General features: G+C 38.5%; 1 protein-coding gene across 5 annotated transcripts in view; it reads right to left on the minus strand.

Annotated features, from left to right (window-relative positions):
• Nucleotides 1-5,755: 5,755 nt before the first annotated feature.
• Nucleotides 5,756-24,377, minus strand: part of LOC117297470 (rho GTPase-activating protein 45-like) — a 55,466-nt gene continuing 36,844 nt past the window's right edge. For 4 of the 5 annotated variants that reach the window (XM_033780523.1, XM_033780527.1, XM_033780526.1 and 1 more), the window contains 21 exons: nt 24,028-24,094; nt 23,156-23,243; nt 19,652-19,789; nt 19,065-19,129; nt 18,494-18,538; nt 17,730-17,795; nt 16,770-16,850; nt 16,444-16,623; nt 15,883-15,960; nt 15,290-15,349; nt 14,548-14,738; nt 14,113-14,231; nt 13,519-13,743; nt 12,366-12,700; nt 12,062-12,199; nt 11,388-11,575; nt 11,052-11,132; nt 10,451-10,532; nt 9,782-9,866; nt 8,744-8,962; nt 5,756-8,274 (listed from right to left, as the gene is read on the minus strand). In XM_033780523.1, the coding sequence (XP_033636414.1) occupies nt 7,799-8,274; nt 8,744-8,962; nt 9,782-9,866; nt 10,451-10,532; nt 11,052-11,132; nt 11,388-11,575; nt 12,062-12,199; nt 12,366-12,700; nt 13,519-13,743; nt 14,113-14,231; nt 14,548-14,738; nt 15,290-15,349; nt 15,883-15,960; nt 16,444-16,623; nt 16,770-16,850; nt 17,730-17,795; nt 18,494-18,538; nt 19,065-19,129; nt 19,652-19,789; nt 23,156-23,243; nt 24,028-24,094 (3,007 nt within the window). In that variant the 3' untranslated portion in view covers nt 5,756-7,798. The remainder of the gene's footprint in view (nt 8,275-8,743; nt 8,963-9,781; nt 9,867-10,450; nt 10,533-11,051; nt 11,133-11,387; nt 11,576-12,061; nt 12,200-12,365; nt 12,701-13,518; nt 13,744-14,112; nt 14,232-14,547; nt 14,739-15,289; nt 15,350-15,882; nt 15,961-16,443; nt 16,624-16,769; nt 16,851-17,729; nt 17,796-18,493; nt 18,539-19,064; nt 19,130-19,651; nt 19,790-23,155; nt 23,244-24,027; nt 24,095-24,377) is intronic. The other variant, XM_033780524.1, reaches the window with a different exon arrangement.

Raw genomic sequence — 24,377 nt, forward strand, 5'->3', positions numbered from 1 at the left:
TTTTCATGATTTTGATTTCACTTGGAAAACTTTCAACTTTCGTCAACTTTAATAGCGCCCTCTGCCGTCGAGTATTGCGCTCATCACTTTGACTCAAAGTTTGAGGGGCGCCAACAAAAACAGGGGCTAGATAAGTTATTCAAATGTAAATAATTAATACACAAATGGTGTTTAAAGTCCTGCGCTTATTTAGCCCAATTTGGGACCAAATCACTTCCCTCAAATAAGGTTAAAGCTTGTTCAATAACACCAAAATAAAAGCTGCTAAAGCTGTCAAGTGGTCAAGTGGTAGACTGCAGGACTTGCAATCATAAGGTTGTTGGCTCAAATCCCCCAGCTAACCGCAGATTTCACAATGACTAGAATAAATATTGTCGTCTAGTTAATGAATCACAATTTCTTGATTTGAGTAATTCCTAATCATAGACATTAAACCAATGTTTGTGAGAGAGATTGGCTGTTGCCAGCTTGGTGTTTATTTCCTGTGTGGGAGTTTGCCGAGTTCCCTTGATGGGAAGATCATTCAAACAAACAAAGCTGCTAAATGAGATTTAAAAGCTCACAAAAAAAATTAACAGTGCATATAGCCTCACAAAATGTTATCTTTGCCCATCCCTCCGTCTTCCCCCATCAAATGCAAATGTCGGCTGGGATACTAGAGAGAACCACCAATTCTTTGTGATTAGTTCAAATGAATTGTTTCACGGTACCATGTGCACACCCTGGTGGTGTAGTTCAGTCCTGCAATTATTATTCAAATGGGTACACAGCCTCTGGTAATGACTAAAAGCAAACACAAAATGTAAAAGCTGACTTGGTAACGAGCAATGGAGAGCTTTTGATAGTATGAAACATTGTGAGATAGGGCTCCCTCTGAAGCAATGTAGTTTTCGGGAAAGAGGCAACTTCTCACTCATTTATTAAAAGACTTCAGCTGAAGGCTTTTTCAGGCATCTGAAAGCACATGGATATTTTTTTTGTTTTCCATATCTCTTCGATGACCAAATGAGCAAAAAATTTCACAGATTTGTTGGGATACACCAAGTGAGAATACTGGTCTTCAACAATTACCAAACGAGTCAAGGGACAAATGTGAATACTTATTAAAAAGTAACATTCTGACGCAATTATTCACATAGTTCTCTAAATATTGGTTTATTGAAACAGATATTAATATTGAAATAATGTTATATTTTAATTCACTGTAAGATTCTACTGACAAGATAATCCTGTACATAAATAACAGTATATAATATTTTGTTTCATATACAGAGTAAAGTTATGTTCAATAGTAGAATAAACACACAGTCCATTACATCAGACACACGCAGGCACCAGGTAATTCCATTCATAAAATAGTGAATGTGTAAGCACAATTACCTAAGAATTCAAACATACCAACGAAAAACACATACACACAAGTATTTAGGTCAAAGTTGGACAGTCACCAGCTCCTGTAGTCAGATGGCCCCCTTGTGCAACTAGCAGGCCCCTGTTGCCCCGGTCATGGCCTTGGTGCCCCTGCAAAAGTTTCCCATAGACGTAAAGATTTTGCAATGGAAGTGCCCTTTGCAAAATAAAAATGGCCCTGCCCTCTCAAAGATGACATTCCATGCCTGCATTAGAGATACCTGTACAGCCAAAAGAGGCTTTACCAAAATGCCCTTACAGCCACGTTTGTTTCAAACAAAAACAGGTTCTATGTAACTTTAAATAGTTTTTCTTGATTCTCTGGTGTAAAATGGTTTTGGTTTGGTGAACATTTGGAGATATTATAAGCCCTTCAAAAATTCCCTCTAAAATTGATCCCTGGATTGATGTCTAAAGTGTTATTATCCACTATCGGTGTTCCTTATTAATCCATCTATTGCAAACTACTTTTCGTTCTTCTTGTTTTAAAAGATCTCTTCACTATTTTGTGTTGTTACATAACTTGACCTGGGTAGTATTCAAAATACTTTGAGAAGAACTGAAAAGCACACAGCAAAAAAGATTTAACATTCAGTAGAAAATCAAAAGGTTCTAAAGTATGCACCAATGAGCTTGTAAAGTTTACATTGGCTACTTAACTATACACAGCTTGGTTCAGAAATAAATGAATTTTAAAACACACTTTATACACAGCCTTATAGCTACAGAGTATAGAAGTTAAATGAACAAATAAATATTGAGACTTTTTTGAACAAATTCTAATGCTTCATGATCTAATGCGATAAATTTGGGTACAAAATGTTGCCAGCCAGACTTTGTAAAGGTTGTTCAGCTGGTGTCCATACATAAGGAACTGTATTGCAAATTACATTCACCAGTAAACATGTCTTTGAAATTTTGCATGGTGGAAGTATAACTAAGAGAGGTTTGCGCTAACACTAGATGAATATCTCTTTTTGGAGTAGTGTTGGCTCTGACAAGAACCAATGGTTAACAAATCAACATTTCGATCAGTATGCTCTGATCATCTTCCATTACTCCTAAAGACGATCAGAGCGTACTGATCGAAACGTTGAGTCGTTAACCACCGGTGCTTCTATGCAGAATGACAACACTACTCAAAAAGAGATATTCACATGTTAGGCAAACCTCTCTTTGTCTTGTCAGCTTATAACTTGAAAGTGCTTCACTACCCACCGTTATCATCAACTTCCCTATTTAATACTTATTTGTCACTATTAAGACCAGTGTACACATTATTCAATGGATAATGACTTCACAAATATTGTGAAGTAGTCTGTGGTCTACGTAAGGTTTGCGGTGAGAACATGAAAAACCTCTTTGTGAGTAGTGGTGGCTCTGAGAAGAGCGGTTTGTTCTACTCGATGTCTATGGTCTATACACATCTGAACTAATTGTGGAAAGATTTAACTACATGTACAATGTCCAAATAAATAAAAGGTTTGAACACTTTTATCAGGGAAGGGGGGGGGGGTCAATTACCGTAGCACACATTTGCTTCTTTTTTTCACCAAACTTTTCATAGAATAAAGATCTGAGCTAAATTCTTGTTGAGGTAGTGTGTAAATTTGTTTTAGTTTTCAATTAATATAATTCTAACACTTTGAGCTACTGCACTTTTACAATGTGGGACCATCCCATTACCCATCAAGGTACTTGATAATAAACCTGGGACCAATTTCAAAGCTGTTTATATGCAGCAAATGATGCTGAGCGAATCTTCTGCTTAGCATGATTTACCAGTGATAAGCAATTTTTAATGACTCATAACTTTTTAATACTAGCCCATTGGCACTATTTTATAAATCCACCAAGCAAATCTTCGGTAGTCTATAGGTCGAGGGACACGGCCAAACAAGTTTTGTGTTTAACCATTCGGCCAGATGCTAGGTACCTTCATACCCTTTGGGGTAAAATGCATCGAAAAAAGCTTTGATAATAAAGAAAGAGAGAAGGCAGTGCAATGCCTATAGACCCAATAGACAATCAAGATCAGAGTCATAGGTCGTGTTCCCATTGGACTTTTTCCCTCCACTAATACGCAGAAAGTTACCGTGACTGGATTTGGTGTAATTCTATTGTGCGATCCCACCTGGATATTCCGCAACGTTTTACAGCATGGTTGGGGTTGTGGAGCTGCTCCCATTGGACCTTTAAAGGCACTGGGCACTATTGGTAATTACTCAAAATAATTGTTAGCATAAAAACTTACTTGGTAACAAGCAATGGAGAGCTGTTGATAGTATAAAACATTGTGAGAAACCGCTCCCTCTGAAGTAACTTAGTTTTCGAGAACGAAGTAATTTTCCACAAAATATTTGAATTTGATTTCGAGACCTTAGAATTATATTTTGAGGTCCCGAAATCAAGCATCTGAAAGCACACAACTTCATGTGACAAGGGTGTTTTTGCATCCATTATTATCTCTCAACTTCGACGACCAATTGAGTTCAAATTTTCACAGGTTTGTTATTTTGTGCATATGTTTAGATACACCAAGTGAGAAGACTGGTCTTAGACAATTACAAAAGGTGTCCAGTGTCTTTAAGCGACACTGTTAAGTTACCAAGGCTGCGCAGAAGTCTTCCGCGACCTCTTTCGGCCTGTTAGTTTTACATCACGGTTGCGGTAGGTTGACAGGGAGGTCAAGTTAACCATGCGTCTGCGTCCTCATTGGATTTCAATTTGGCATTCTACAGAAAAGTAGCGTTACTCTAACAAAAAAAGGTCCAATGGGAACAAAGCTTTAGTCTGTATACAATGTAAACAAACCTAGTGATGCACAGTGTGCATGATTTAAGATAAGATAAGAATTTATTCAGCCAATGTTAAAAAGTTAAAAACCAAAACATCGGAAATTGTAGAGCACCTCAAGCTCTCTATAAATTAAACAAATATATATATATAACAGGATGGCTGCTTCCAATGTTCCTGACATGGACATAAGGTTGGAGGAAGCTATACTTTACCATGCTCGATTTGTTAACAGTGTACACCCATGACAAGTCACGTGCCTCTAGGCATCAATTTGTTAACAGTGTACACCCACGACAAGTCACGTGCCTCTAGGCATCAATTTGTTAACAGTGTACACCCACGACAAGTCACGTGCCTCTAGGCATCAATTTGTTAACAGTGTACACCCACGACAAGTCACGTGCCTCTAGGCATCAATTTGTTAACAGTGTACACCCACGACAAGTCACGTGCCTCTAGGCATCAATTTGTTAACAGTGTACACCCACGACAAGTCACGTGCCTCTAGGCATCAATTTGTTAACAGTGTACACCCACGACAAGTCACGTGCCTCTAGGCATCAATTTGTTAACAGTGTACACCCACGACAAGTCACGTGCCTCTAGGCATCAATTTGTTAACAGTGTACACCCACGACAAGTCACGTGCCTCTAGGCATCAATTTGTTAACAGTGTACACCCACGACAAGTCACATGCCTCTAGGCATCAATTTGTTAACAGTGTACACCCACGACAAGTCACGTGCCTCTAGGCATCAATTTGTAAACAGTGTACACCCACGACAAATCACGTGCCTCTAAGCATCAATTTGTTAACAGTGTACACCCACGACAAGTCACGTGCCTCTAGGCATCAATTTCGTGTACACAGACCATAAACAAACAGTGGCCAAAACCTTGTTTTGCTAAGCAAACCTTGTTACAATGTTTTGCTAAGCAAAGTTACAAAGACGTTTAAAAATATAGGTTCCTGCCCTTGAAAATGACATGTAACTGTTGTAGTTAATACAAACGCAGCACCTTCCAAAGGAAGACAAAACCACAATAGACCACTCTTAATTTATGATTTTAAATAAAAACACTGTCTACAGTAATATTTTCAAGCCAATTGGTATAAAGTTGACATTCCTTTGGTTAAATTAGACAAAGCACATCAGCGACTGGCTACTCCTACAAATGAAGGTAGACAATGACATTCAAGTTCCTTAAAGGCAGTTGACACTTTTGATAATTTCTCAAAATATTTATAGCATAAAACCTTACTTGGTAACGAGTAATGGGGAGAGGTTGGTAGTTTAAAACATTGTGAGAAACGGCTCCCTCTGAAGTGGAGTAGTTTTCGAGAAAGAAGTAATTTTCCACAAATTTGATTTCGAGACCTCAGGTTTAGAATTTGAGGTCTCGAAATCAAGCATCTGAACGCACACAACTTCGTGTGACAAGGGTGTTTTTTCTTTCATTATTATCTCGCAACTTCGACGACCGATTGAGCTCAAATTTTCACAGGTTTGTAATTTTATGCATATGTTGAGATATAGCAAGTGAGAAGACTGGTGTTTTACAATTAACAATAGTGTCCAGTGTCTGTAAAATTCCAGAAAAATTCTTTAAAAACTTAAAGCTCAGAATATCAGCATAAGTTCAACCGAAGCCTTCAGCATCTTGTAAAGCATTTGTTTACAATATTTCAAGAAACATGTACAGATTTAAATACAATATTTGATTACTTATTGAAATAAATATAATTTGTTTTGATATAAAAATACAATTGTTCTGAGCCCTGACTATTCTGCTGTATATATGTTAATGTTTGTTCTCTCTGTGGGTATTGCAAGTTTCAATTTTGTTCAACTTTGTTTGATCTTTCCTCTGCATGTAGCACCTTTTAATTTCATATCAAGTATTTATGTCTGACCATTCAATATCATCCACTGTGGTTCTCAATGACTATCAATCTCAGGCCTCCTGGAGTTACACGGCCTCCGTTGACCCTGGTCTTGGTGCCCTTTCAAAAGTTTCCAATAGACTTTAAGATTTTCCAATGGAAATGACCTTTGCAAAATAAAATGGCCTTGCCCTTTCAAAGAAGAAAGTCAAGGCCTGCAATGTATGTATGACTCTGCAATATGATATCATATTGTGAATGCATCATCACATTACACAGTCAACCCTCCTACAGTCTGTCCACTAAATATCCTCCACTGTGGTTTTGAATAATAGATAAACTACACAGGCCTTCAAAATGATTATGTGGCGAATGCTTTATCACATTACACAGTCAACCCTCCTACTGTCTGACCACTAAATGTGAATGCATCATCACATTACACGGTCAACCCTCCTACTGTCTGACCACTAAATGTGAATGCATCATCACATTACACAGTCAACCCTCCTACTGTCTGACCACTAAATGTGATTGCATCATCACATTACACAGTCAACCCTCCTACTGTCTGACCACTAAATGTGATTGCATCATCACATTACACAGTCAACCCTCCTACTGTCTGACCACTAAATGTGATTGCATCATCACATTACACAGTCAACCCTCCTACTGTCTGACCACTAAATGTGATTGCATCATCACATTACACAGTCAACCCTCCTACTGTCTACTATTTTCCACTGTGGTTTAAAGTCTGCAATAGTAGGCTATTCATTATGACAATGTGAATGCATAAATTCAGTACACAAAATTTACAGTCGTGCCAACATACACAGCCAGTGCAGTTGCTTGGATTAAAAATCGCTGGTCAACTCACTGGAAATGTACCGAGAATAGAAGGGACAAAAGTTCCACACTCAAAGAAATTGGGCCCTTGTTTATAAAGGTCATCCCATTCCTGATTCTTCACGGAGGCAACGAATGCGATTGCCTCGATGCCCATTGGTCATTGCCTTGGTGCCCTTGAAATGCTCAACAAGAAATTTCCTTATAGGGTGCCCTTTACCAAGGAGAAAATGCCTTGGTGCCCTTGCACTTTCAAAACTGAAGCATACAGGACTGTCATTCAGGCTTCTCATCAACAAACTATGACTTGTCTGGTGCCCTGACACAAGGCTGTATTTTTAAGATCATAAAGAAAGGCACCAGTCTATTTACTTGACACCAGCCTCCAATTGATTCAAATAAATTTTGAATCAAATATACAAAAATGGCCGAACTAGGATGATGATCTTTTTATAAGAATATTTTGTTCAAATGTGTGACAAAGAACTGTCACTATGCATAGAAATACTATCCAGTCTTTCTAAAAGTTGTTTTTCTATTTTATCCAAAACTATTTTCAGCCTAACAGGTCCAGCAATCTACACTGGTCATGTGACATAAGTAGAACTAGAAAAAAAAAAAAAACATTGAAGCCAGTGAAATAAATGTCCACTGGTCCAGAAGGTAAGCATGAATAGAAAAATGTAAAAGTACTGGCCGATTACTGATGAACCATAGAGTCCGCTGATGTCAGTAACGACCGGGCCATCACACCGTAACAGCAGCTCAACCAATAACAATCAGTGGCTAGCCGTCACTTACACACATCCTTCCCATATCAATAAATAAATTCTCCAACCACACCGGTGCTTTCAGACGAACTGCGGTTGCCGCGACTTATTAGAGCGAGGTCGGGACAGACTTTGAGCCGATGAGCCCGAATGCTCCGTTGATTCCGATGTTGATGACGAAGCAGCAGAGTGGCTGCCTGCACTGGACGATGACCCCGCCACCGTGACCTCTGGTTGATCAGTCATCAGGGAGGATCTCTGGGGAGAGTTTTGTGAGTAAGCACTCGGGATGTACCCCTCAATGGGCGATAGGTCTGAGAGGGCGTGGCCAGTAGGTGATGATGACTGCCCAGCAGCATCAGAAAGCTGCCCCACTGTCTCCGGCAAGGATGTAGATAGTTGAGTTTTGTGGTATTGACTCGCCACGGATAATAGTGTCTGTTTGATGGGCTGTGGAGAGGAATCCCGGTGGCACTTTGGAACCGGTGAGCGACGACGGACTAACGGGGAAGCGTCTTGGTCAGAGTCAAACTGGTCTTCACTGGCTGAGGCTTCTTCTGAAACAGATTACACACTGAGTTTAGAATCGCTCCAACTTATCCAGTTAGTTGAAGAACCAATCTTCCTTTAAAATATCTCAGACTTCTGTCCTGATTAAACCGAGTAGTTATTTAAAAAAATAAAAATTGTCAATTGACAAATAGTCTGCTCAGTACTATAAGATAACTAATGGCAATTTCATATATGTAATGAGAAAAAGGTCCTTACGTGAAAAGTTCACGTGAAAAAAAACAAAAACATATTACTATTTTTTAACAAATATTTTACTTGGAAAATAATGTTTCTGTTTGCCAAACAAATACTTTGGAAACCACTCTTGATCAATAAACCCCATTTACCAGGAGCTCCAAAATATTATATAGGATTTGAGGCATTGCATCTCCAAAATATTCAAAAGCAATTTTATGAAATCCATACAAACTGCACTGAGGACCTTATAAGTTCTGATAACTTTGCTTTCTTTACCTCCTTCTCCTTCGTTCCCGGAGCTATCTCCATCCCCTTCTTCTCCAGAGTTGACATCAGCAGCTAGACAAGGCAAGATGTCTCCACTATCTTCACTGCTTCCTGGTAAGACAAACCCTGGCACTCTACGTGAGCCAGCTGTTACTGTCTCTACAGGAGCTGGTGCTGCCATGTGGGTGGAGTTGTTTGTACTTTTGTTCGGCGAGTAGTTAACGCTGCCTGTAATCAAATTTCCAGAAATAATTACAAACATTTAAAGAGCAAATTTAGGATGATCTAATTATTTTAAATACCTTTTTATGTCCAAGTAGACATTGTTGATAGCAATTATTAATTATTTTACACACATGGGATTTGAGGCATTGCATGGTGAGGTATCAATGTATATTTGGTTTGCGGTAACACCATGTGTGTATCTACTTGCCAGGTAGAGTTGTTCTTAGAGAACTGTCTTGAGAAGATCGTTGATGTAACTTTACAAGTCCATTGATGCACTCCCCGTAGAGCATACATACATGGGATTTGAGACACTGCATGGTGAGGTATCAGTATATATTTGGTTTGCGGTAACACCATGTGTGTATCTACTTGCCAGGTAGAGTTTGTTCTTTAGAGAACTGTCTTGTTTGTTTAGTGACCCGATAAGAAGAGGTAGATTTGGACATGCACCAAGAGCAGATTCATCTTGTTTGTCTTATGGGTAATACTTCCACACACAACAGAATTGAAAGATATTAATCCAGTGAGATGTGGCCTTTTTGGTTAAGCCTCAACTTGTGTAGTGACCCGATAAATTAAAGAAGATGTTAATAAGGGAATAAAACAGTAGGCGACGAGTTCTTAAACCGCCGTTTAAAACCGGCAGGGTCGTGGCCATGTTATCGCACGACCACGACCATGCAAGGTTTTAAACGGCCGTTAAAGAACGAGTCACTACTCTTTTATTCCCATTCATACGTGCCCTTATGTTAAAAAGCGAAATAATTCCACAATATATTTATGAATATGTTTTAAAGATTGACGATTTGTTGTATTTACCATGGTTGATGTCAGACGGTAGGGGAGAGGATGTCCTTGGTTCTGACTGAAACTGCTCCACTTGTGTCTCTCTGGGACCAAACACCTACATCATCAATAAATATTTATTAAAATAATTAACTGTAATCATGAATAGGCCAGAGCCAAAAAACAAACGTATTTGAGCATTACATGTATGTTTTTAAATTTTGTACTTCTAAATTACCAAGTTATCCTTAACTAAGAATGGTTTGCGAATATCTCTTTTGAGTAGTGTTGGTTCTAAAAAGTACCAGTGGTTAACAACTCAGCGCTTGACTATGTGCGTGCCCAGCAACTAGTTAATCCCTCACAAGGCTGTACATAAGCACCATCCAGCGGCAGAGTACAGCATTCTCCTGAAGACGATCAAATTATACTGATTGAAACGTTGAGTCGTTAACCACCGGTTCTTTTCAGATCCAACACTACTCAAAAGAGATATTCACATGGCGTTACCCCAAACCACTCTTAATCATACTTCCACCATGCAAAGTTTCAAATCCTACAAATTATCCTTATTTGTACAAAGTATAAAGCAATTAACAGTTAAAGTTGTCACTACAGCATTCTCCAAATCTATGACAATTTTTCATTATTTTAATTTGGGAAACCCCCCCAAAACAAGTCCAAAAAAATGTATGGCCTTACCTCTGCATAAAGTATGAGCATCTCAATAGCCCTCGTCTGATGTGGCATGTCCACTAATGCTGAGAGGGAAGCTGTGTTATCACTGCAATTGGAGGGGAAAAAATAAGCTCAATAAATACAACATGTACTCATAGCTAAAATCTCATCATCATCATCATTTAGGGTGTTTTCATTCAGTGTAAGATGTAGCCCTCCTCATGTAAATGCCATTCATTTCTATTTTTTGCAGTTCTGGTCCATGTTGTTCCTGCATAATACCCTGATGCCATCTCTCCATCTTCTTCTCTGTCTATACCTCTTTTCCTTTTCCCTGTCTTTGGTTGCCAATCCATTATCCCAAATCACATATTTTAGTTGATTATACTAAAAAGCATGATGCACAAAGATTACAAAGTAAACTATATAGTCTATGCACAAAACAGCAAGGTCGTAACTCTGTATTTTCAGTGTAAAATAGTGGTGTTTTATTGTGAGGGTGGAGATTGTTTTCTCCCATCCTTTGTGCTCAGTTACAAGGTGGATTAGAAAATGGACTCTTTTCCGGTAGAGGTCACCTAGCATTGTGAATAACTTGTATTGGCCATACATCATTTTAACTTACTTTGGTCTTAGAAGTGTTGGCCCAAACACAATGCTTAAATTACTTGCAGTCATCTGATTGAAGTCTTCATTCTCTGAAACGCTGCACATATCAAGAAAAAGAAAAAACTTCTTATGATGGTGAAACTTATAAGAGTTGCCAACGTCTGCACCTAGCGATCCCGGAGATTTGGTTCAACAATCAGGGAGATATATTTAGAATTTCATTCAATACAGAAGGGAAAAAGTTTCCATAATTTTGAATATTGAAAGATTTTCCAGAGTAATTTTCCTCCATCAAAATGAAAGAAAAACCCTGTAATTGATCTTGAAGAATTTTGAGTTGACATTTACTCACCCTTTAAGATGATGCATAAGAACTCTCAGTGTCTTGAAATTCTCTTCCGGCATGCCGTTAACAATGATCCTGAGTTTAGCGATCAGTCTCTCCTCATCCTCAGCGCTTTCAGGGACGCTGCGAGGAAACTCCTTGGCTAGACTGATGAATTCTGGGTAATGCTTAAAGGTCATCAGAGGCTCTGGGAGCTGAAAATATAAAAATATAAAATAGTTTTAGGCGTGGATGGGTGGATAATGCGTAAAGAGCTTAACCTCTCAACACTGTGTTCTTGGTTTGATTCACAGCTAATGCCAAATGTTTGCAGAGTTGTGCATTAGTTTTCTCCTAATCCACAAATATTTTTCTCCCAGCCCTCAGAAAAACACTTGGGGATACACATTGCTCTTCACGTAAGCATCCAAAGCAGATACTTGTTTCCAATTCAAAACTCATCTCAAAACATATTTTTTCGGAAACCATAGCCTTTGAACTTTTGATTGTTTTGTGTATTAGCAAAGTTCTTGGTTTTTTTTGCACCAGGAGTGTAATCATTGACAGACATGAAAATGTTCAACATTATTACTGTTTTATTATTTTATGGTTCTGCTAACACCATATGAAGTGTTTACAGCCCTGCTACTGCCTAAATAAGGAGGAGACAATTCTCTTTTATGGTTTGAAACTCTACTTACTTGTCTGAAGTACAGTTTTAGAACGCTGGTAATGAGATGCGGAGGAGTCTCAGAAAGGTCAACAAGGTCAAGACCATTCTCAAATGTCTGACATAACTTTTCAACTTTGACCTTTAACCCTGCCACTCGATAGACACCCTATAGATAAGAAAAAAAAGTACACTTGTGTCAAAGTTAATTGTAATAAATAATTCCACAAAAAGAGACCAAAATGTTAAAAAATAATAAAAAAATAAAACAATAATTGAGATTATTTCACAAAGGAACAATCCATAAAACTAAAACTTCCAACACTATCACAAACCTTCACATGTATTGCTCTCGTGTCGATCTCAGATGAACATTTTGTCACCAAGAATGGAGCATCCCGATTGGTGGCTTTTAGGTGGTCTCGTAGAGGGACGCCAAAGACATTCATCCTGCCCATAAGCCTCTTACCACCGCACTGGATCGCCAGCGATTCCAGGCACTTCTTGTGGCATGCAAGGCCGCAGCGTTCACACTCCGCGCCATTGAAGTAGACGTAGCTATCGCACTCACGACACTTAGAGGGGGTACGGAGCTTCCGTATGAGGTGGGTGTGAGCTGCTTTTGAGAAGGCAAGATTGCGAAAGGAGTTTGGCACTGACTCGATCAGTTCTGTTGAATTAGAAGAAAGAATGTAAATTATACGCAAGAAGCATACCCTATTTATTTATTTATTTATTTTGTATAATTTGACCAGGGTAGCCCCCATCAGTTGTCAATGAATTTTCTTCCTGGCTTTGACCCTTGTATGTGTTGATGTACAAGCAGTAAATGGGACCTGGCAAGCCTGTGTTATTTATCATGGTGCGTCTTGTACGGCAATGCGCATTATACGTTGAATCTCAACAACAAAATCAGAGATTTTTTGTACTGTGTCCTATCCGCCTAACGTCTTATCCACAGGGAATAACGGTACCCCCTAACGTCTTATCCACAGGGAATAACGGTACCGCCTAATGTCTTATCCACAGGGAATAACGGTACCCCGTAACGTCTTATCCACAGGGAATAACGGTACCCCCTAACGTCTTATCCACAGGAAATAACGGTACCGCCTAATGTCTTATCCACAGGGAATAACGGTACCCCCTAACGTCTTATCCACAGGGAATAACGGTACCCCCTAACGTCTTATCCACAGGAAATAACGGTACCGCCTAATGTCTTATCCACAGGGAATAACGGTACCGCCTAACGTCTTATCCACGGGGAATAACGGTACCGCCTAACGTCTTATCCACGGGGAATAACGGTACCGCCTAACGTCTTATCCACAGGGAATAACGGTACCGCCTAACGTCTTATCCACAGGGAATAACGGTACCGCCTAACGTCTTATCCACAGGGAATAACGGTACCGCCTAACGTCTTATCCACAGGGAATAACGGTACCGCCTAACGTCTTATCCACAGGGAATAACGGTACTTACTTGTGCCACTAGGTGTTTGTCGGCTGTCATCCGTCTCAACCAACTCATCCCCTGATGACATGGTTCCCGTAGAAACTTCTCTGTTGAGGTTTCGATGACCATTCATCGGGCTTGCTGAGGGCGACGCATCAACAGACTTAGTGGAGCTGCCACTCATACTGTCCGAGTCACTAGCGTGTTGTGCTGGTGCAGTGCCCACCCAGGCATGTACTGGTTTGCTCTTATCTGTAAAAAAAGAAAAAAACAGGTTTGGTTAAAACTTCGCTTCTTATCATTTGACACTGACCTCATATCACCAGTGTTCAATTTCATAAATATTGCAGTTTCCTGCTTAGCAAAAAATAAGCAGGATACCAAGCACAACTGGACGCACTAGAAGTCGAAAGATAAACTGTTGCAGCGGTTCGGAGCTACTCTGGAGCGACTCTGGAGCGCCTTGGTTTCAGACGTTGATCTTGTTATGAGCCGAGCAAATGTAAATGCTATGTTAGGTCTGAAACAAAAATTATTTTGGTCGACTTAGAGTTGCTCCTAATCTATTTGGTTCGGCGCGACTCGGGCACGCCTGTCTGAAATGGGTGTTCGATAACTCACCTGTCCTATCTGGTGAGCTACTAGTCCTTGGATGTCCATGCTTACTTGGTGAAACCAATCTATCATCATCTTGGCTGTCCAAGGAGTGGGAGCTTGGCTTACGTGGTCTATCAAACACACTAAAAACAACAAAGATATCATTCAATTCATTTGGATCAAATTGACGATTTGACATTCATCTCCTTATACTGTATCTATTTAAAATAACATGTTACATGTTACATGTTAACATGCTGCAAAAAGCAACTTAACACACTAAAGTAAAGAAAATTGTGTGAACTGTTATCATAATAATTAATAATTAATTATAATAATAATTAATATCATCACACAAACATAAAAAGGTTGATGCATCTTACAGTGTTTTATTTTTTAAGTATAAAAGAAAGGCAAAGCTGTCCCTGAATATCATTTATTTTTACTCCAGAAACTTACGCATAAGGCTCAAAGACGAAGGCCTCTGCATGTCTGGACGAGTGACCTTTAACCCTAGGCTTGTAATGGCGGACGAACTCACTGAATTGAACACCAGGCTCATAACATCTACTCTGCTCACAAAGGGTCTGAAATTGGACTGGTGCTGGGGCCGAGAGAGAATGCTGTAACTGGAAGTAACTCACTGTCACCTGAAGAAAGACAAATTATATATAACAGATGGTTACAGACAATGTTGAAAATTAAATTTAAAACAATTGATGTGTAGAGGTATGTGTAGAGGTATGTGTGGGGTGTCATGGACGAGTGAGCGTCGAATACAAATTCTGGTGCAGTCATCAGAGTGTAGGTTTGAATCGCGGTGTGTCCTTGAGCAAGATGCTTGACTATAATTGCTTCTCTCCACCCAGGGGTATAAATGGGTAGAGGTTGATATTTTGTTTTAAAAAGGCCTTTTGAGCGCTACAGCAGTTCTGGGATGTATACTCCCAGGGAGCTGAGAAAGATCAAAGGAAAGTTATTGGCCCAATGACCAGAGCACTAATGTAAAGCGCATTGGTATGTTATTGTAAAAAGCGCTGTATAAGAACCAAGTATAATTCTTATTATTATTAAGTATTCATCCATCTTTTAAAGACAACAATAATTCTGATCTTTAAATGGAGTTATCCTAGTCGCTGGATGAAGGTGTTTTTACAACGTAAATTGCCCTTTCATCTGATTCTAAATGTCAAAGACTTACTGCTTTCATGGTCTGATCGCACTGGTAGATAAGCTCTCTGAGTTTCACCAGCAGTTCCTTCTGTAAACACAAACAAGAAAACAAGATTATCCATCTAGAATTGTCTTAAATGGTTGGTCATGTTATTCGCATAGAGGATCATCGCCTTTCGAGTCTTATAAAGCAAACTCCTCAACGGAATGCTTCCACTACAGAAGATGGACTGAGACGCTGAAAACAACCTCAGCAGCCAAACCTTTAGATTGCCATGTTTGGAAGGGTGTCTACAAATAAACGGCAGTGCATGATTGACGCTCTGATTAATCTAAAACACCAAAAAAAGATTCCCCCCTCAAAATGTTTTACAATGTGTGAATCTGCTTCATAATAATAAACAGTAACAGTGTCCCCTTATACTTCTCAGTGACGCTCAAGGCGCTTCAACATCCAGTATTTTCCCTGCAAGGTATGTGGGACTACGTTTTAATTATGGGACCTACTGCTTTTATAGCACCATGTAAGGGTTTACAAGGTGCTGTGGTGCAATATGCTGACAATCAAACCAGGAACATTGCAAGGTATGTGAAGGTTTACCAGACTGAACGATTCTTTACCTTAACAGCAGCCATGTCCAGCCTCTTTGCATTGGCTTCAACAATGCATGCCTTGTATGTAGTCTCAGCTTCCTTGGCCTGTAGACAAACAAAACAAAACTATTAATTTGTGGTCTTAAGTTGGACTCCACAACGAGCTTAAACTAGACCCCATAATGACCTCAACTTGAACTCTACTAAGAGCTTTAAGGCACTGGAAACCATTGATATTTGTCAAAGACCAGTATTCTCACTTGGTATATCCCAACATATGCATAAAATAACAAAACTGAGAAAACGAAGTTTCAAGAGAATAATTAAAGAAAAAAACACCCCTTATTGCCTAATAATAAGATTCAGGCCTTAAGTCTTTTAATATTTGCGTGAGAAATTACCCCTTTCTCAAAAAATCAACACCTTAGAGGGAGCCCTTTCTCACAGTGTTTTATACTATAAACAGCTCTCTAATGCTCATTACCAAGTAAGTTTTATGCTAACAATTATTTTGAGTATTACCATAGTAATAATAAAAGTAAAATATTCAGCTTCTGCCTCATCAATATTGGCTGGACTATAACATACCTTCATCAATGCGTCTTCCTCTGCTTTCTTCTTCTTCTCAAGTTTACTGGCGTTGGTGCCGCTACTCGTATTCAAGATCTCGGTCTCCATCTTGGCAGCAGACTCTCTAATCTTCTCGTATTCCTGGCAGCGGTTGAAGTACTGCTGCTGACACTTCTCCATGTTGGTCTTACGCTCATGCTGCAAGTCAAAGATTAACAGAATATCTGGTTCTAAGGGCCATGTCACTTGAGGCAATTTACAGGCAACCAGTTCCAGGTAATCTCTAAGAAGAGAGTCCATTCACATTTGAATGTAAGAGTGAAGCTGTTTATAAAACTACATACCATTTCTTTCTTGATACTGTTCCATGTTTGACGTATATGTTTTCTTTTCTTGTCATGGTCTGCCCTCCTTGCCTCCAGTTGCTGAAATCAAAACAAAAACACTTTTAATTTTTGTGCCAAGAAATGTGTACTCAGTACGTTCCCACAGTAAAGTGAAAACAAATCCACAGGCATAATACTAAGGTGGGATTCGAACCCAAGACCATTGTCATTCTAGAGCAGATGTCTTACCAACTAGACCACCAGGCTTGACCAGTAGCTACAGGCAATTCAAATCCTACATTTTAGCAATGGGAAACACAACGATTCCAAAAGATGATAATTAGCATCAGGGATAAAGAAAATTATTTTTATGTTTACCCATGCAACGGTGTGTTTTAAGAACTGTATACGCAGTTTCTGTGGCCGATTTTTACAAAAATCTTAACTGGTAAGCAAAGCGTGATGTCACTATACATAGCACTGACGCAAACAACCAATCCTAAAAATTAAAGATGAATCTTAGTGCTTTGTGAAAATGACACATTGGACATGTAATTGTTTTACATAAAAACATCAAGCGCCAAAATCTTCAAGGAATTCACAAGTAGGCACCTCAACAGTTATAATATGGGTGGCATGGTTGGCTTGTGCGTAAAGCGCTCACCTCTCACCAAGGTGACCCCGGTTTGATACCCGGCCAGGGCCATATGTGAGTTGAGTTATGCGTTGGTTCTCTGCTGTGCCACGAGGGTTTTCCAGACCATCTGGTTTTCCTCCCTCAGGAAAAATCAAACACTTTTGATCTTGGCTGTGCTCCAATGTCATAATAGGATGATGTGGCTGGCAGCCAAAGGCGCCCTTGCATGCCTGCTTCTCGAACATGTTGTAGTCGCGTCCTTTGCAATTCAGCTCTTAGCTGTGAGTAAGGATGATTAGCCCCCCCAAATTATTATATTATTTTTATTGTATCAATCTTACCTCAACAAATTTATGGCCCTGAATATGCAGATGAGTGGCATCACAGTTTTTTAGATAGTTGAGATCCTGTAAGAGAGTTACAGAATTAAGAATATAAGTCCAGATTCTCTCAACTTGCTACAATACCTGCTTAAAGGCAGTGGACACTATTGGTAATTAATCAAAATAATTATTAGCATAAAACCTCACTTGATAATAAGTGATGGGAAGAGGTTGATAGTATAAAGTATTGTGAGAAACGGCTCCCTCTGAAGTGACGTAGTTTTCGAGAAAGAAGTAATTTTCCACGAATTTGATTTTGAGAATTCAGATACTGAAAGCACACAACTTCGTGTGACAAGGGTGTTTTTTCTTTCATTATTATCACGCAACTTCGACGACCAATTGAGCTCAAGTTTTCACAGGTTTGTTAATTTATGCATATGTTGAGATACATCAAGTGAGAAGACTGGTCTTTGACAATTACCAATAGTGTCCACTGTCTTTAACCAAAATTACATTTTCTTAAGAACACTAAAAATATAGGTTAGTGTACTCTTTTTAACAGGTCATAGACTGTTTGCCTTTGTACAGTATTCTTCCGTTTTTCTTTGGCAGTTTTAATGTTTTCTTAAAGTTTTTTTTCTTCTTTTTTTTTTCTTTTTTTTTTGGTAATGAAAATGTCTTTTTGGTAAAATTTGCTTCGTTAATACAACAATCAAAAGTTCAAAGCTCACGACAGAATTATAATTATTATTGCTATAATTATTGTTTGATTGACTTACATGCTCTAGTGCTGTGAGATAGGTAGACTGGAATGGGAGATATGTCTGCAAAAACAATAAAAGAACAAATAATTCCAATGATTATTTTTTTAATACAAACTGTGGTCACAAAATATGCTCACCCATCCCCCCAACAAAAAACGAAAGGAGAAACAAGAACAAAGCAACGACAACAAACAAACACACAAAAACAAACAAACAAATGCAAACAAAAAAACCAATCGTCTCCTGATGATGACTAGAGCAAGCTAGTTGAAACGTTAAACCTTTTATGAACTCACTCCGCAGTAGTGAAGTTAATAACGATCCTTTAAGCTAAAGAAGTAGTCCCAGCCGATGTTCTACCTTCCGCCCAGGTAGTTGTTAAAAAGCAAGACAGTTCTTTTCAGAACTGAAAGTTCTCCCGGATTATAAAAATCTACTCCGTGGTAGTAGAATATAAATCAAGACAGTTCTCTTAAGAACAAACTTTACCTTGCAAGTAGTTACATATGGTGTTACCGCAAACCAAATATGTATTCAAACACAAATAAGTTCTTACAAGAAAGAGACAAATTTGAATAATACCCACCTCTTCTTTGAGTGTTGGACGTGTTGTGCCAGCTAATTTAGCAATACTCCTCGCAAATTCAGACTCTGTTAAGTATAGAAATAAAGTAGAAGAAATTCTGTAACCAAAAATGTTCACTTTACAGCATTGAAAATATTCGTACATGTAGGTATGCCATGGCCTATGACTGGCACAGTTGATTTGCCCGTCAGAGTACTGAATCCATCAAAATCAGACAAACACTTTCAGGTCCTGATAGGATTTTTCTTTTTTAATAGCCCAACGACTAGCTACTTCATCTCATCGTTGAGAGGGCAAGCCTTTTTCATTTTGCTCTAGAATGGCGAGGGTCGTGGGTTTGAATCTCACCAGCGTTTTATGCCTGTGATTTTCGGGAAAGTAAAATCAATATTTTGCATAAGGCACTTCCATTGAAAAATTTGTGAAACTTTTGAAGGGGGCACTTAGGCCAAGACCAGGGCAACAGAGACCTATGTCGACTCCCTCTAGTTCCAAGTCTACTTCAAGCAGCCCTCTACAGGTAAAGGATTTTCTAGGGAAACAAGGGTTGCAAGGTGGAAGGTAGAATATAATCAAGTATAGGTTACCTAAGTGGGTCCTCTTCTCAACGTAGCAGATGACATCCTTAGCGTATTTAGACCAGACTTTAGCTCTGTCTAAAGCCAGGTCTAGACCAGCATCTAAATGCATCAAAGTATCGTCCAGCTCACTAGCAGACAAACAGGCTGCAGCAAACAAAAACATGAAGAAAAACAAGATTAAAACAGATCTATTGGTTTTGTGTTTATTTTTCTTCTTGGTTTTTTTGGAACGTGCCTCCACATTCATAACTTATTGACTGTTTGTTTTGATAATATGTGGAAACAAACTTGGCTTTTGAACACAGTCAAAATTTTGACAACATGTAGATAGCTCCAAGTCTTATTTATTATTATACGAGCATGGACATGTTAATTCGGAGGTCGCGGGTTCAAATCCTTGTCTTAACAATTTTACGTTCAAATTGAATATACAAAATTTAAGCTTTACACAGTGTGAACATTTTTTAAAAGAACCATTTAACTGGTTACAACAGCTCTGTGATAGTTTTCTTTTCTAGGAAGCAAATATGGTTCCAAGAAGAATCCGAGGTGTGATAAATTCAGACTTTCCAAACATCTTGTTGTTTGTCTTTAGTTAAATACTTCAACACTTTTTGAAAGTCTATTCTTTGAACAATTATAAACTTAGAGTGGTTGCTTCTACAACCTAGATATTTCAGAATCAATCTTCCTCAGGGAAATCATTTTAGTCAAACGGCTCAGAATATTAGCCACTAGATCAAGTGTCACGCCAAGCAAACTTAAAGTGCAGTGGACACGTTTGGTAATTGTGAAAGACCAGTATTCTCACTTCGTGTATCCCAACATATTATGCATAAAATAACAAACCTCTGAAAATTTGTAATGAATTGGTCATCAAGTTGCAAGAGGAAAGTGAAAGAAACAACACCCTTGTTGCACAAATTGTTGTGCTTTTAGATGCCAAATAAAAGTCTGCAGGCTTGAAGTCTTTTCTAATTTGAGTGAGAAATTATCTCTTTCTCAAAAAACTATGTTACTTCAGAGGGAGCCGTTTTCCCACAATGTTTAAACTCTCAACAGTTTTACACTGCTCGTTACCAAGTAAGTTTTATGCTAACAGTTAATTTGAGTAATAACCATTAGTGTCCAGTGCCTTTAATAGAAACACAAATACCTTTCTGTAAAGGTTAATGGGGGAGTGTACATTAATAGGGCCTTCGGGATCGGCAAGACTTTAACATTATTCCTGTAAAACAACACCAGCACTGCCTTGATGGATGATGTTATCACTAACCGAAGACATAACATTGCATCAAACAAGAGAAGTTATGACACATTACATTGTACCTGGCAGAGAGTGAATTCCATGGTAGGGTCAAGAATGTGAACTGAGGTGCAGATTTCAAACATACTTAGCAGAATAGGACTTGGGTTTTAAGAAAAGCGCAACAAGACAATTGAATACCAGCGAGGTTGGAATTTCATCAATAACTATGAATGACAAAAATATATACAAACTTTGTAATAAAAGCAAGGCGATAAAAAGTAAATAACATAAAACAATAGCATCAAATGCTTTGTGCAATTGACAAGAAAGTCATAAGTTATAAGACATGTTTGTACTACCAAAGGAACAAAGGCTCAGTGTTTGTTTTGAATAAGCTCAGGGTCTGTTTTGAATGTAAACCCATCCTGTATATAATAAGTGACACAACATCTTCGATTATAAATCCACATTCTTTGGTTTAGCTTTTATAGTTTCTACACATTCCTAGACAAATGGAAAGTTATTTTAGTGGTAAATCAAATCAAGCCTGTGGTTACGATCTTGAAGGAGAAAGGCCACGTTCAGTAAGCATCAAGGGTTCCAATCACAAAGAAAGTCTTGGGTTGGAAACATCTTAAAGTAGGAAAAAGTGTCTCATTAGAAACTGACTACGACTATTGTTTACATTTGACTGTATGTTGTGTTTTGTTATTATTTTGTTATCATTATGGTGGTTTCATCCTTGTAATATTGTGGAATTTCAAGTGACAATAACACCCTTATCTTTTATCTTTAAGTGAGCAATGAATTCTTATATGTTCTCCAATTGTTTAGTGGACATGCTCACACATACAAACAATGGAGGCATGAAACCAAAACAGAACCACCTCCTGGAGACAAACAGTGTACACTGTTCCAAACGTCAAGACCAAAACGGCTCTTTTCGGAGACAACACTCACACAAAAGAGATATACAATAGATTTTTACCCACAAGTTGACTATTTACTTATAGTTTCTTCCTATTTATCCACACCATGCAAAGCTTCAAACAATACTTAGAACCACCTTTGGTACAAAGGCCTACATTCCCCAAACATTAAAGTCACCTGGAAATAGATTTTTTTTCTTCTTTCAAACATAAGAGTATATGCTTACGAACAATAAAACAATTTTTTTAGTAATTGTTTGTCACGATTTATATGTTTAAAAAATATATAAAGTTGTTTGGGGGGCTGACTCCGCCTACCCCTTTTGTGACGTCAATCGAGGCAGACTTTGCCTGCAATGCGTATAGTAAACACATGTGCAAAGTACATGTACGTCCAAGTCGTGAGTTGGTACATTTCAGAAAGTGTTTTTCTGCATTCAGCAGCAATACAACTGGTCGCTATTGCCGGAAAAATTGCCCGAAAAAAAGAAAAAAAAATTTGAAACGTACAAACTCACGACTTGGTCCGTACATGTACTTTGCAATTGTGTTTACTCTACGCATTACAGGCAAAGTCTGCCTCGATTGACGTCACGAACAGCGCCCTCTCGGGTCAGGCCTACTCTTAAATTTGTAAATAACATAAGAACTGATTTTTTAAAACCTTAGTTAACTGTTTATTCACATTCCACTCATCAAAACACATATATTAGTGACAAAAGCTTCATTTTGAAAAAATACCACTTCCAGGTGACTTAAACTTCTGTCCTTAATGTGACCCCAAACTAATCATGAAGTGTAAAAATAGAAAATAACCTTGCATTCCGTCTAGAAAACTAAATATTTCACGGCCAGCTGACGTCAGAATACTTTAAAAACCCACTCCATCCTACATCAATTGGGTCAACTGTTATTTATATCAGCAGCTTTGAGTAAACTACTTATGCTTCCTGTAGGGTCATCTAGAATTCCTGTCAAACCTGGTTCATACTACCTGGGAATGTGACTGGGAAGCGAATTTTGACGTCACCTGGCTGTTTTTCGCAGCGAATGTTTCGCAGAAGTCAACTGTTGTGAATTATTTGTTGCGAACTTGTGACGTCAAAAGTCATATGGCATTCGCAGGAAGTATGAACCGGGGTTTAGGGAGTGAAACTGGTGTTCAGAGACGTGGTACTCCATCGATAATTATCAAATAAACAGGAAAAATGTTTGTAATTTAGTGTGATGGACCTCTGATTACCTTGCACTGTTTCACCTTTAAACGAAAACAAAAGCATAAAACCCGTTTTGAAGTTTGAAAAGCTTTTAAGAAATATAAAAGGTTGTTACCTGATTCCCTGCTATCTTGAGACATATGACGACTGTACACATTGCCACCATCGGAGCTTGTTGTCACTGAAGATAGGCTGTCATAAGACTGATAAAAGAAAACAACACGTAGCAAAATTGGAATCAATCTTAAATAAATATAATCGCACAAAATAAGTACATTTCTATACCACTATCTTCTTTGTCTGAATAAATACTATCTTCGCACAGTTGTTTGGCTGAACACACAAAATGTTATGAGAGGAATCAACTCAGAAAAGCAGGTACTTGTTTCAAATTCAAAACTCATTTCAAAACATATATTTTAGACACAATTGTCTTGTGTCATTGTGTATTAGCAGAGTTCTTGGGTTTTTTTTGCGCCAGGAGTGTCATCATTGACAGACATGGCGCACTAGAAATGTTCAACATTATTATTTATATTAGAAAATGTTTCCTATAAACAACAAATGATTAATAACAAGAAAATCTATCTCTATGTTTTAGTTGGTACATGTACCGTAAAAAAAAAAAAAATATTTAAGCTGTTCTTGTCAGCTAGCTTGTATGTAGCCGGGCAGTGAGCCAATTAATTTTGTCAGCTAGCCAGCCGGCCAGCCAACCAGCCAGCGTCCAGGTCACAAGTCGACCAGTAAAACTGCTAGCAATAGCCAGCAGGCCAGCCAGCCCAAAAAATGTCAGCTAGCTAACAAGCCAGCATGCCAACTCAGAAAGCCAGCTAGTCAGCTACGCAAAAAACTTTCTAGTAAGCGTCTTTCTATCAGCCAGTCTGCATGTCAGTGAGCCAGTCATGAAATTTATCAGCTAACTACATATAGCTAACAGTCAACCAACTTTCAATAAAAAGCCAGGCAGGCAGTCATCTTATTTACCTTTGATGATGGGAATCCCATGTTAATACTGCCCTGCTCAACATCTCCCATCAGATATTCTGTTACACTGCAAAAAAAGAAATGATTGAAAATTGAACCTTTCCGCCACCAAAACAATTTCCTATTCTAATAAAGATTTAATTTTACGACATAGCTAGCATAAAGAAGAACCAAACTGACTAGGATTCAGTTTGCTAGCAACACCGCTACATAGTTAGAAAAGGGGGCTCATAACTTCCAATGACCATTTCTTTAGTTGTGACAACATTATACCTGAGTTTGGGGGCTTGATTTGGTACATATTTGAACTGACTTGGAACAAAAGACAAGACAGAGGACTACATTAACTT

Source organism: Asterias rubens, chromosome 12, assembly GCF_902459465.1.
Source record: "Asterias rubens chromosome 12, eAstRub1.3, whole genome shotgun sequence".
Lineage (NCBI taxonomy): Eukaryota > Metazoa > Echinodermata > Asteroidea > Forcipulatida > Asteriidae > Asterias > Asterias rubens.